Genomic DNA, 13142 nt, shown 5'->3' with positions numbered 1-13142 from the left:
TTTGCTTGTTTGTCTTCCTGCAGGAAATACCACGTGGAGGTACTCTATATTCATTATAGAGTATTTTCATTGTATATATTGTATACATACATATCTATAATATGTATTATAGATATATAGATACCTATACTTATTATAGAGTACCTGGAGGTACTCTATATGCATTGACACAGACACACACACACATTAGAGTATATTCGTTGTACATATTACATACATATATATAATGTATTCTATAGATACATAGTTTTATAGAGTACCTGGAGGTTGACACACAGACACACACAGACACACACAGACACACATTTCCTCCCTCTCTCTCTCTCTCCCCCACACACACGCTGCTAGATTGTTCTTTTATTTGTTTCTTTTTATTGACTCTGAGCATTTTGGTGGAGCGGGCCATCCTCCTGCCCCGCTCCCGGCGCCGAGGAGCAGCCGGTGCCTCGGGGCAGCCCCGGGCTGTACATTTTATTCCCTTCCGTGCTGTAGCCGTGCCTGCTGGCACCCCCCCACAGCGGCGCCGCGCCGCCATACTCCTCCCACCACCACCCCTCGCCGCCCACAAGATGGCGGCGCCGCCCTCCCCGCCGCCATTCCCGCCGTGCTCAGCGCCCCGCGTCCCCGCCCCGCCGGCCGGGGGTATCGCGGCGCTGCGGGCTGGCGGCGGGCATGGCGCTGGAGGCGCGGCGGATGGAGGGCGACGTGGAGGACGGCGAGCTGTCCGACTCGGACTCCGACATGCCCGGGGCCGGCTCCCCGGGGGGACAGCAGCAGGTGAGGGCGCGGCGGGTGCGGCCTTCCCGGCCCCGCCGCCTCCCGGTGTGGGTGTGGGTGCGGGCCGCGGCCGGGCTGTTGGGGGTGGGAGGGGGGGGTTGGGGAGCCCCCCTCAGGCTCCGGTGGCCCTCGGGGGTTGGGGGCTGTGAGGGGGCAGCCCCGCGGCTCTGGTGGGGAACAAAAGGCACAAACAGCCCCGGGCACGCGTGGGGGCGGCGGGCGGCCTGCCCCGGCTGGAGGCCCTGCAGCGCCCACGGCGTGTGCGGTAACATAAAATACAGGTGTTTTGTAATGAGAAATAAGTATAAGGTCTCTCTCCCTGCTTATAGGAAGAGAAGAGATGTTACCGTAATTGTGGTGAGCGCAGTGAGGGATTTTAACCTCGGTGTAAAAGAAGTCGCAATCTAACTATCGCAGCACAGGGCAGAGCTTTGTGATAAGAAAAATCCCGGCCGGGGGAAGCCTGGGATGAGCAATAAGGAAAGTGCTCGTTGTAGAATGGCATGGGCAGCATGGCCAGAACTTACCTCCAGGTGCGAATAGGGATTCTGGGTTATGTTGCCAGTGGTGTTTCCGTGGATTAGGCAGGTTTGAATTGATGTTTTAAATTTACCTATCAGATAGGTGAGTTATTACTCTCTTATGAATATTGCAGCAATTGGACTTGTTTGTAGAAAATTCTAAACAAAACCTTTTTGTTTGTTTGTTTGTTTGTTTAGTCTAAATTAGTAAGTAACTACGATGAGTCAGTAGCATGTTCTTGCTTTAAAAGAAGAAAAAAACGAAGCATGGGAGGTTCTTGCTGAATATGAGGGGGAACTTCTTTACTGTGAGGGTAACAGAGCTCTGGAACAGGCTGCCCAGAGAGGTTGTGGAGTCTGCTTCTCTGGAAATACTCAAAATTCTCTGGATGCCATCCTGTGCAATGTGCTCTAGGTGATCCTGCTCAGCAGGGGGTTGGACTAGGTGATCTTCCAAGGTCCTTTCCAACCTTGGCCATTCTGTGATTCTGTGAAAACAGAGTTCTTATCTAAGGTATTACTATCACTAATTGTTCATGTCCTGTCCTGTGTGAATCAGAATCAGCACACCCAGTTTACTTCTCAAAGTCTGAGCAGCATCCGAATATTGTGGGTTTGTAGTTCTCTTTCTTCTTTTCCTCCTCGCTAACGACCTGAGGAGCACTATGGTCATTACAGGTCACGCTAGTTCAGATCTCATTCTGGCAGGTCAGACTACAGAGAAAACATTATTTTCTCTACTGTTACAAAACCTTTCACTAAGTTATCTGGTGGTTTGCTTCCTTAAAACCTCTGTGCATGTCTGTCTTGTCTGAATTGGGATTTGTATTAAGTAGGTTTGCCAGTCACTTAATAATCTTACTTAATGTGATTCAATAAAAGTTATGTTAAGCAGATCGGTGACTCTTGATTTGTTTTTGTTTGTGTTGCTTGTTTTTTTTTCCTGTAGCAACCATGCTGTAGAAGCATTCAAAATAGAGGAGTTTCATAAGATGCTCGTGTCAACTGTAGTCCATAACATGTTTATAGAAGACTGCCCAAACACCCACAAATCAAGATTAATAACTGCTAACTAATGAAATTTTTGGCATGACTTGATAGCTCTTTTTCTTTACAGAAGTAATTGGATTAACAGACATTTATTTCTTCATTCCAGAAATCTCATGATGGCAGTAATTCAGGCAGACCTTTCCAGAGCAGCATTTCATCCTGTGCACCAAGCGTTCCTTATCGAACAACCAAAAGCGTGGATTCAAGTGATGAAAGCTTTTCCGAATCTGATGATGACAGCTGTCTGTGGAAACGAAAACGACAGAAATGTTTCAACCTTCCTCCTGCAAAGTCTGAGCCTTTTCCACTTAGCCAGAGCCACCAAAAACAAACTGCTGTAGGTGGTAAGAAGGTCAACAATATTTGGGGTGTTGTGCTTCAGGAGCAGAATCAGGATGCAGTGGCTACTGAACTTGGGATTCTAGGAATGGATGGCAGTATTGACAGAAGCAGGCAGTCTGAGACTTACAATTATTTATTGGCTAAAAAGCTGATGAAGGAAGCTCAGCAAAAGGAGGCAGAGACGTTAGATAAAGAACTGGATGAATACATGCATGATGACAAGAAAACAACTCCAGCAGAAGAAGAAAATGGACAAGGCTTTCTCAAACGGAAGCGGCCTGTAAAAGATAGACTGGGTGAAAGGCAAGAAATGAAATATAAAGGAAGGTATGAAATAACAGAAGAAGATTCAGAGGAAAAAGTGGCGGATGAAATAGCTTATCGGTAAGTTGGGTAATGATGCATCTGCCTCAAATATGGGTAAGATGTTGATAGAAACAAAGGCAAAAAAAATTAAAAGCTTTCTAGTTGCTAAACCTGCAATACCAATTTACAAAAAGCATGAGTGCCTTGTGGCAATTTCCAAAGTCCTGAAATGAAAATACAGCATTATAATTGTTGTCTTTTAGAGGCATCCAGGAATGGTGTCCAAATTTTTGTTTCTTTTTTGAAAGAGGTAGGTAGAGGTTGACTGGAATGATGTGTTGTTTGACAGCAGTGGCAAGGACAAATACTGTTTCTCACTATTTAGATTTAACAGTGGCTTTTTTAGGAAATACCCTGTATTTGAAAATGTGAATTTAAAGTTAGACACCAATGTACACATGCTGTTTTCACCACGAAAATCTGTCTGAGTTACAAATCTTTGAAACTGTAGTTGACTTAGGTAGTGTAGGGCTTTGGAGAGCACGGCTTCTGAAACAAGTTTGCTTCACGTGCATGGAACATCCCTGTCTGCAGAGACATTTCACTGCTGCTGTAACTGAGGGCTGTGCCAGGGCTAGACACCAGCACTGAAATCAAGCGTCTTGTCTCTTTCTGTGTTGTAAAACTGTGCTGCTGTTCTGTGCTAATCTATGCCAGCCATTGTTAGGGTTTTCAAGTTCCAGCCACGCACATTATCAAATTCTTTTCACAGTCCTGCTCTTTACTGACTGTACACTGAGCTGAGAATCTGAGAACTTACCTGTTCAAAATCCTATTGTTTGTTTGTTTGTGTTTTTTTTTCTTTTTTTAAGGGTTAGTTTTCAGGTAAGTTGGTTTCCCCTATCAGTTTGCTTCACAGGTTCCTTTAAGCTTGCACTGGCAGGGCTGACTGATGCAGGGGGATATGGGGGCACATGACAGAAGTGATTTAAGATTGATTTAAGCTGCTGTAGTCTTTTCAGCAGTGCAAAGGAACAAAATTGGTAACTAGGCAACAGGAGCTAAAAGACTTACTGATTTGTCTATTGACATCTCAGCTGGCTTTGTTGATTGTTGTTGATTTCTGTCATATGATACTGGTATTGCCAGATGCTGAAATACAGCAATTAGGCAGTGATTAATGCTGTTATCAGGTCTCACTATCTTTTCATTTGTGAATCTGAAAACCTAGAGCATGTCTCTTGTAATAAACTTTTCTTTATTCTGTTTAGCTTCATGACAATAAGGGCAGAAGACCCCCCCTTTTTTTTTTTTTTCTAATTGCTTATAGGAATAGCTGCACTGAACTATGTCAGTAGAACTGTGCTTATAGAGATGACAGCACCATTATTTAAGCTGTGCTGTGCCATCTGTGCGTGGATTCATAACCTTGTGTTGTGCTGGCCCACACAATGCATGGAAATGAAAGAAGTTTTCTGTCAGTCTTGTATCATTTTTGCCTCCTATCTTGCTCAGTCCCTGTTGCTCTGCACAGCATTAAAGTGCCCAAAAGAGGGTTGTACTGGGGTAGAATGAGCACTAGGTGGAGATCTGACTTTGTCAGGCTGCTGCTGCTACTAACAGAAACCTCTGCAAGGAGTCCTGGTTATCTTAAAGTTGTCTGCATCTTTGAGAAACCTTTTCCTCTCTTCCAGTAATTCACAATTTAGAACTCAGTCCTGTAAAAATACAAGCAAGCATTCACTTTCTGATGCCTTATCATTCTTTGAATTCAGATTAAGCACAGTATAAAATGTAGCTGGCTTGGTGAACATTTGCATGGTTAGGACAATTATCATTATGTGGGGAGATTCAACATGTAATGTATGTAGCTGTGTAGCAGTCATGTCACTGAAGAGTGCTGAGGGCTGGAGATGGTTTTCAAGAAATTTTTGTAATTGCTGTGATCTGTTGGTCCTCAAAGGTTAAACCTACTGCTTGGGACTGTGCATAATTAGCTTTGTCATTTAAAAAAAGAAAGTTCAGAGCGCGAACTCTTACTCTGGACAGGTGGTTTTGGTTTGTGGGCTTAGGCTTTTTTCCAGTAGGAGTTCACAGTTTGGCACCGTGACTTGACTTGATGCTGTGTAAAAACTTCTCTTTCATGCAGATTCACAATAGAAAACTTCTTTACTTAGGACATCGTTGTTGGGGAAAAAAAAAAAAAGGCAATTTAACTCAGTAGTAATGTGATTTTTTTTTTTCTGATGGCATTTGATAAATTAGGTAGATAGTTTGATAGGTTTGATCACAGGTTGGTCAACATCCTGTTTTGTATTATGTGGGTTTGTTTGAGTTGCACATGTTAGATGGTAACTTTTACATTTGCTGTTGTCTCCCGTTACTTGTTGATTTAACTTTCTAACTAGCCTAAATGTTACATTTACTGTAACGTCCATCTTCCTTGCTGACTTTGTACTCATAACTCTTTTAAAGTTACAGTTTGGTGTAACACTTTTATACTGTAATTTCAGATGTTTAAAAAGGGCTTTACAGTTTCTCATATGACTTAACTTCTTACAATTCAATAGAGGGAAAACAGTGCATTTCTATTGAAATAATTATTTAAAATGCATACTTTAGAAGTTACTGGTACTTAGAAACTCAATATTATAAAATTAGATTTTAGAAGCCACTGAAACACATCTAAATTTGTAGACACAGGTTTTAGCACAGTTTCACGTCCTGCAGAATATGTTGGTGATTATGGAAGTTTTTTGGATGATTTTACTTGAAATTCTGCTGACTGTACACTTGTTTGTTTGTTTGTTTTCTCTCTTTAAAGACTTTGTGAGCCAAAGAAAGACTTAATTGCCCGAGTAGTGAAAATAATTGGAAAGCGAAAAGCCATTGAACTGCTCATGGAAACAGCCGAAGTGGAACAAAATGGTGGACTGTTCATAGTGGTAAGGAGGATGTGATATTGTGGGTTTGGGGGTGGGGAGGATGCTTTTTACTTGCAGAAAGTAAATTTAAGTAATTTACATTTAAGTAATACAGGTACTATCGCATAGCATTCACATTTAACAGGTTCTCCCAGATGCCATGCGTTAACCTATGGCCTTCTTTCAGGAAGGAGATCTTTCATTTGAGCCATGAAAGTGACTTAGCAGTAAATACTAACATAACCATCAGCAGGGTTAGTGAAAACAGTGAGATGAATGAAACTGGAAATTGCCTGACTTTGTGTCCTCAGATCAGTATATGTTTTGCAGCATTAACATGTGTTACCTGCCTTCTCTTGTGTTGTTTCCCTCACAAACTTAAGAGTAAGGAATTCTAAATCCTGAATAAAAGCTTCTATTTTTAGGCTGTTTCACAGCACTAACCTACTTAGGTTAATCAGCGTGCAGTCACAGGTCAACGTACTGTGCTGAGCATATCTAATACCACATTCGAAAAGTAACTTGCAAAAGCGAATCTGTTAGCTTTATTATAGGACTTTTAGTTTGTGTACCAGGAGAGCAGAAACAATCACTGATTTATATTACAAGTTATAGTAAAGATCCTATATGTAATGAATAGGCTGTAAGTTTCTGCACATGTTTTTGTTAAATAACAATCTATAAGGCAAGTTAAAAACAAAAATTGAAGGAGGAGCAGGAAGAACCTTGTGTATAGTTTATATTTTTTACATTCAATCATTGCAGATCAGGGAGAAAGCTTTCTAACTAGTGAATTCTCTTAAAAGCAGTCTATTGTCATGAAGGATTAAAGTGTTTAATAAGTATTTACAAAGGAGATGAAAGGACACAACTCCTAGTGGTACAGGTTCTTTGGCTTGCAGATCTGAGTATACCATTCGAAAGGCAGATTTCGTATACTGTTTGTCTTGGTTGGGATTTTGTGCAACTAGGTTGATAAAAGTATGGTGTCTGCTGTTTCAAGAACAGATATAAAAATTGAGGCTCCTTGTTAAAACTTTTGGATTGTGTTTGTTATTTAGTAGAAAAGTGTCATTTACTACGGTATTAGTGCATTAGAGCAGCAGCACAACTTTATATGATGTGAATTGTAGTTGAAAAATATTCTGATAATTAGTATTTATAATTCATAAAGATTTCAAAGTTGGGTTTGTTCATGCTTTGGTATTAGGCATCACACCACTGTTGTTCCGCTGAAAACTACTGCATTGTGGGGAGAAACTTGCGCCTTAGGCAAAAATGCAAAATTCTGCAGATAAATAAATGAGATTCTACATAATTTTATGAAATTAATTTTTGACTTTGTACTATGCTTTTATGTTAGGAATATTTTGAATATCTAACCTAATACATGCATTATTGCAGATAACTGTGAGAGTAGTTAGAATACATTAGCATTTTATGTCTTCACTACCAAAATCAGAAGCAGAGTGTAGCTGAACAGTTTGGTGTGATGTTCTAAAATGGATTTATTTTTTTTTGAAGCCTCATGCACTACCTGTCAAAATATAGCAACCTAGTAGTTGACCTTCTTATGATTAGAACAGCCACAGGTAGAAAAGAACCATGGTGATGGTTACATAACACATAGCACAGCAGAACTTAACCTTTGTCTCAGTAGAAAGCATCGTCTTTTGTGCTGTTTTTATATTAAAAAGTTCTTGTTAGGTTTGCTGTTATCACTAACTCACTTTTTCCCTATTAAGAATGGTACCAGGAGGAGAACACCAGGGGGTGTTTATTTAAACCTGCTGAAGAATACACCCAGTGTCAAAGAAGAACAAATCAAGGTAAAATTGTCAAGAGTACAAGTGGTTGTCCAAAGTAAACTGGAGGGGGGGAAGGGTAGTCTGCCAGAAATATTACAGTTGAATCCTTCTCATAACTTTTAGCAAGTTTAATTCTATTATTCCAAAGGAAGTATATTCCAAAGAAGCCAACTTTTCATATTAAAAATACAAGCAAAGAACAATTGATGAAGTACATTCACACAATGCAAAAGGAACACCTTTTATGTATTGCTAGTCACAAAAACTTGTCAGGGATAATGAGATTGTCGAGTCTGAAGAGTTAAATGCTGTATTTTCTTTATTTTGTATATGCTTTGCAGTAACGTTACCTACAGTTATTTTAGTTATTACAATATTTTTCCGTTTGGACTAATGGTGTTCTCTTGTAAAATACTTCTGTCCTGCACAGCTCCAGCTGTAGCACCAGGCGGTATGGACTGTCACACTGTGATCTGAACCTAGCTTTAACTGCTCTCAGGCCTTATTTGTGGTGATCACCACTTTAGTTTTGAGAGCTTGTAAATATTACTGCCTTTCATTTTACAGTATGAAATGGTCTGAGATGGTATTTTTCATGCTATTAAAACAACTTTCTTCTTGAACAGTATTTGCTATTTATTTAAGTGTGTTTAAAGAATGACTCACTTATTTGTTTGTAGGTGGCTAGCGGCTAGAGCTCACTCTATGTATCATCCCAGTATTTTGTACTGGGAAAGAGATGAATTAACATAAATGTGATTGTTGTATGTTTAAAAAAAAAAACCACAGCTTACAATAGTCACAAGAAGATGCAACTTTAATCACTTCACCTCATTTCCAAATTAAAAAAAAAAGTCGTAACAGAAACTTTCTGTCAGGATTTCTCTACAGGTCACCTTTAAAAAAAAATTCTTTCAACTTGGCAAACATATTTTTCTTAGAGTGTTGTACATTGGAAGAGACCTCTGGAGGTAGGTCCTCTGGCCTTCACAAAGCAGGGCTCCACTACTAGAGATTGCCCAGGACCACATCCAGGCAGCTTCTGATTGTTTCAGAAATTCAGCCAACTGAAAATTATGCCAATATACAGTCATCCTTACAGTCAAAAAATATCTGCCAGTGTTCAGGAGGAACCTTCGGTGTTTCAGTTTGTGCCTGTTGCCTCTTGTCCTGTCACTGGGCACCACTGAAAAGAACCTGTCTGATTTCTTCACGCTCTTCCTTCAGGTACTTGTATATATTAATGAGATACGGGCCCCCTGGAGCCTACTTTTCTCCAGGCCATCTTAGTGGCCCGTCGCTGGACTCTTTCCAATATGTTTGTATGGCTCCTGCACTGGGTAGCCCAAACCTGGACACAGCACTCCAGGTGTGTCTTCTCCATCGCTGAGGAAAGAGGAAGGATCACCTCTCAGAAATTATATAATAGAATTATTTATGGGGCATTTTTCTTAATTGCTATCTCTACTCATACTTTTACTCTGAAAAATGTATATATTACTTATTGCTCAGCTAGTCATAAAAAGGATTTTACTTCACATTCTCTTTAGGAAGCACTAGTAAAATGAATATACCAAACTTTTTTTTTTTCTTTCAAGGAAATATTCTATCTGGAAAACCAAAAGGAGTATGAAAACAAGAAAGCTGCAAAGAAGAGGAGAATACAAGTTCTAGGAAAGAAGATGAAAAAAGCCATCAAAGGGCTTAACCTGCAAGAATACGATGATGCATCTCGTGAGACTTTTGCTAGTGATACAAATGAAGCTCTGGCTTCTCTGGATGATTTACAGGATGGACACCATGAAGCAAAGATGGAACCTGAGGATATTATAGAAATTGATAATGCTCATGATTTGGAGATCTTTTAGTTCACAGTGATAACAAAGTCTCCACAAAACACATAAAATGAGTGTTTCTTATTATCCCATGACTTCATGTTTTCGTAAGTTGCAGAAACATGGGAAATACTCGATGGTGAAGAAAGTGACATAATTCCTAGCTAAATTTAACAGCATGAAACATGTTAGTTGTCCTGTTACTTGTTTGCTAAGTCTTCAAAAACTGATAAGATTTTTCTAGATGACAACTGCATCATTGTGTTTGTCCCTTAGGAACTTTTTTCTAGCCATATATTAAATTTAGGCATTAAGTCTGTTTTAACCAAATACATCCTACTTAATCTGCTGAAGCTAACAAAGTTGCCATCAAATGGGGGATATTCCTAGTTACAGCTGGACAGAAACACTATTATAAAGTCAGTCTTGATGTGAAAGATCCTGTGGTCTTAATAGGACAGTGAGTTGACAAGAATAGCAATGTTTATAGGATGAAGACATGTAAAAGCAGATTGGCTTGTGAAATTAACCAAATTTTCATAGCTACTGACTTTTTGATAACAACCTTGTAAATAAGTACTGTTGAACAATGGATGTTGTAAATTTCTGCAGCAGTTCACTCCATTTTATAATAGTGGTTTGAGCTTCCAACTTGTTCTGTCTAAGCTTTTTCTGTGAACCCACAGACAACTTATACAGGATTTTTTTGTTCTAAAACATAAGTGAATTCTTCCTGAGCAGAGATTTGTGTTTCCTTTGAGGGTCTGTAAGCTCTATGTGCAGGTATGAATATTGCAATTCTTGTCTCCATGCTTTTTCTGATGTGAAGTAGAATGAAGCAATGTGCAGCTTGCAAAAATTCAGAAGTTTTTCTTTGCCTGAATCTCAAGAAAATAATAGTATGCAAAAGATAATTTTTATTTGATGCAGAAGACTTATGTAGTTCATAAGTTTGAAGGTAACTTTTACATTGAACATTGTGTTTAATATAATTGAAGAACATTTGCAACACTGATATGTATGATATCTTGGTCACTAATAAGTTGTGTTTTCTGTGAATATACGCTATTTTTCAGTATAAAATCTTTCCGCGTTTTTAATTCACTTTCAAACCCAACAACAAAGTTCTGGGCATGAATTTTGCTTACCTGAAAGTCTTTGGATTTCAGAAGCAAAGCATATCACTGAAGCACATAAAGAAATTACTGTCAAGAGTAACGTTTAAAGCACTAAAATCTAATGCACTAAATGTCTTGAAAGAGACATCTTAAACATGCAACACATTCCGTTATGTGCTTTAACAAATTTCATTAGAGCTGTTCTGTGTTTTTCTGTTCATGCACCTGTTATTCATCAGACGTGAAGCACACCTTTGCTGGTAACATTTGCTGTCACTGAAGTAGCAGAAGGTTTTGATTTATTCGTTGGCTTTCCTAACACATCTGTGGTGATCAGAGTACTAAACTGGTAACTCATGTAAGATACAGAATTTTGCACCAGTTGATTAGCTTGGAGCTGTAGCAGTTGATCCTATTTTTGGGAATATCTTCAAAATACTGTAGATGGAACAGCAAATTTTTAGTAGGTTAAGGTTTTGGGGTTTTTTGTTTTTTTTCCATTGTTAGGTGATTTGCTGCTAATTACTGTGTATTTTTTTTTTAATGTTACTGGTTTTAGTGTTTATTTCCCAGGTAAGGACTACTGAAACAGTGTATAAAGTTGTCTCTTTAATGAAAGGAAGATCATGCCAACTATGTCTACTGTCTAACTGGCATTTACTTGTTTTCTGTGTGTGTTTTTTTTTTCTGTCTTGCCTATTGTCTATGGCTTTTACCGTGGTCCTTTCAAAAGGAAGTACATCTCCTGTGGGCTGCATCTGTTTGCACAGCATGGCGATGGCCACGTCCTAAGTCTGTGGGTGATGGAGTTTGGGGCTGGTAGAGGCAGGACTTGAGCTGAGCGTGGAGCTCAGTTCTGCAGCTGAGGAGCCCAGAGATTTGGAAGAGTGGGATGCTCAGTCCAACTTGGTTTTCACGTTGGCCTGATGCAAATGTGTAAGGGTGAGAGAGAACAGGTCGTGATCTTCCTGTGTATTGCTAGAGGTCTGGCTTTTTTCTCTGTATTTAACTGAGTTTGCTGGAAAGTGTGAGGAACATTTTGGTGATTATTGGCAGCTTCCTCATCAATCAGTTTTGCATTCCTCCATGCTTTGTCTTTTCCCAAAACTGCAGAGCAAGAAGCACAGGCTAAGGCTTCAGTGTTTTTTTCAACTGACAGGTGTACTGGATTTATTTAGTCTGTGCTGCACTGGTATTTGCAGAGGTAGTGGCTCTACAGTGTTTGTCATAAGTTTTGACCGAACTGAATGGCGTTTTGTCTGGAAGCTGATGTTCCTGGCTGTTGGGGATTCTAGTAGATGGTGCTATACGGACAAAAATGTAAACATAAAGGTTGAGGGTTTTGTTCTTGAGAAGTTTCTCTGCTGGGCACATGCAACTGACACACTAGGTCTACTTGAGCTTTTACTGCCAGGACAGACATCCTCCATCCACCAGGAATATACAAAAACATCTCTATTGTGTCCGAGGCAGACAGTGGCAAATAAGGGAAGTACAGTCTTATTTGAAAACACAAAGTTTGTTTGTGGGCACTTTTCTCCCATATGTTACAAACCCAGATAACTACATTTTTCTGTATCACTGGAAAAATGGATTTATTAATGATCCAGGTTCATAGCAGATAATGAAAGCATCACTTCATATATAAATATGATATTACAGATCCCTCTTCCCCTTCCAAGTACATCTGAGTCTCATGTGTCCTTGTTATCTTTTCAGACGTAGTGAGGTAACTTGAAATCTTTTTTTTTCTTCCAGGATTATTGCCTGTCATTTAGCAAAAAACTCAAGCATGGAATGACTCAGTGCATATTGTGATGCCTTCAACAGAAGACACGAAAAATAAGTTCAATTTAAAGGTAGTGATAGTGAGATTTGAAAGCATTTTTCTGCTGCATGTAGCTAAACAGTTGCCCCACATTCTTTTAAAAAAAGTGCTCCTAGCATCATTTACTAATTGATAAGCAGTAATTTCTGGCAGGGGAGGGAAAGCTAAATTTGCTGTCTTTCTGCACTGCTACAGTAAATTCCTCCAGGTCTTATCAGACTGTCTCCTTTGTAATAGTCTGAGAAACAGCTAGATACAGAAATGTCTCTGAGAAAGAGACAGATATTCTGTCACATGCAGGGATTCTCATCATATGGATAGGTTTGCTAAAGACTGGGTGGTGTCTGAAAGACCTATTAGGAGCCAAAGAGGGAGAGGAGGGGGAAAACAGCAACAAAGAGGTATTATTGGTGTTGGAAAAGGTGAAGAAAAAGGAGAAGACTGCATTAATTATGACAATCACTGTTTTGGAGAAGAATTTCTCATACTGTTTCAGAACAAAACAAGATATGAAGATATTGACTGGGTGATTAGGAAACTAATGAGTTTTTCAGAAGTTTGTTTAAATCTGTTAGAAAGCTTGGCTATGACAGCCCTCCTTACTTATCTCCTTAATTTATGCCATCCTGTGCT

At 39.6% G+C, this 13142-nt stretch overlaps 1 protein-coding gene across 1 annotated transcript; it reads left to right on the top strand.

Annotated features, from left to right (window-relative positions):
- Positions 1-665: 665 nt before the first annotated feature.
- PHAX (phosphorylated adaptor for RNA export) lies at positions 666-10641 on the top strand. The gene is made up of 5 exons (XM_032206046.1): positions 666-777; positions 2455-3074; positions 5821-5941; positions 7666-7749; positions 9327-10641. Exons 1-5 carry the CDS (start codon positions 673-675, stop codon positions 9594-9596), a joined length of 1200 nt encoding a protein of 399 aa, XP_032061937.1. The 5' UTR covers positions 666-672; the 3' UTR covers positions 9597-10641.
- The last annotated feature ends 2501 nt before the right edge of the window (positions 10642-13142 follow it).

The sequence above is a fragment of the Aythya fuligula genome, chromosome Z (assembly GCF_009819795.1).
Source record: "Aythya fuligula isolate bAytFul2 chromosome Z, bAytFul2.pri, whole genome shotgun sequence".
Lineage (NCBI taxonomy): Eukaryota > Metazoa > Chordata > Aves > Anseriformes > Anatidae > Aythya > Aythya fuligula.
This window is presented reverse-complemented; position numbering and strand designations above follow the sequence as displayed.

Coding starts and splice junctions, on each gene's coding strand:
- PHAX (XM_032206046.1), top strand. CDS start 673: ATGGCGCTGGAGGCGCGGCGGATGGAGGGCGACGTGGAGGACGGCGAG. Junction 778..2,454: donor CCCCGGGGGGACAGCAGCAG/GTGAGGGCGCGG, acceptor TCTTCATTCCAG/AAATCTCATGATGGCAGTAA. Junction 5,942..7,665: donor ATGGTGGACTGTTCATAGTG/GTAAGGAGGATG, acceptor TTCCCTATTAAG/AATGGTACCAGGAGGAGAAC.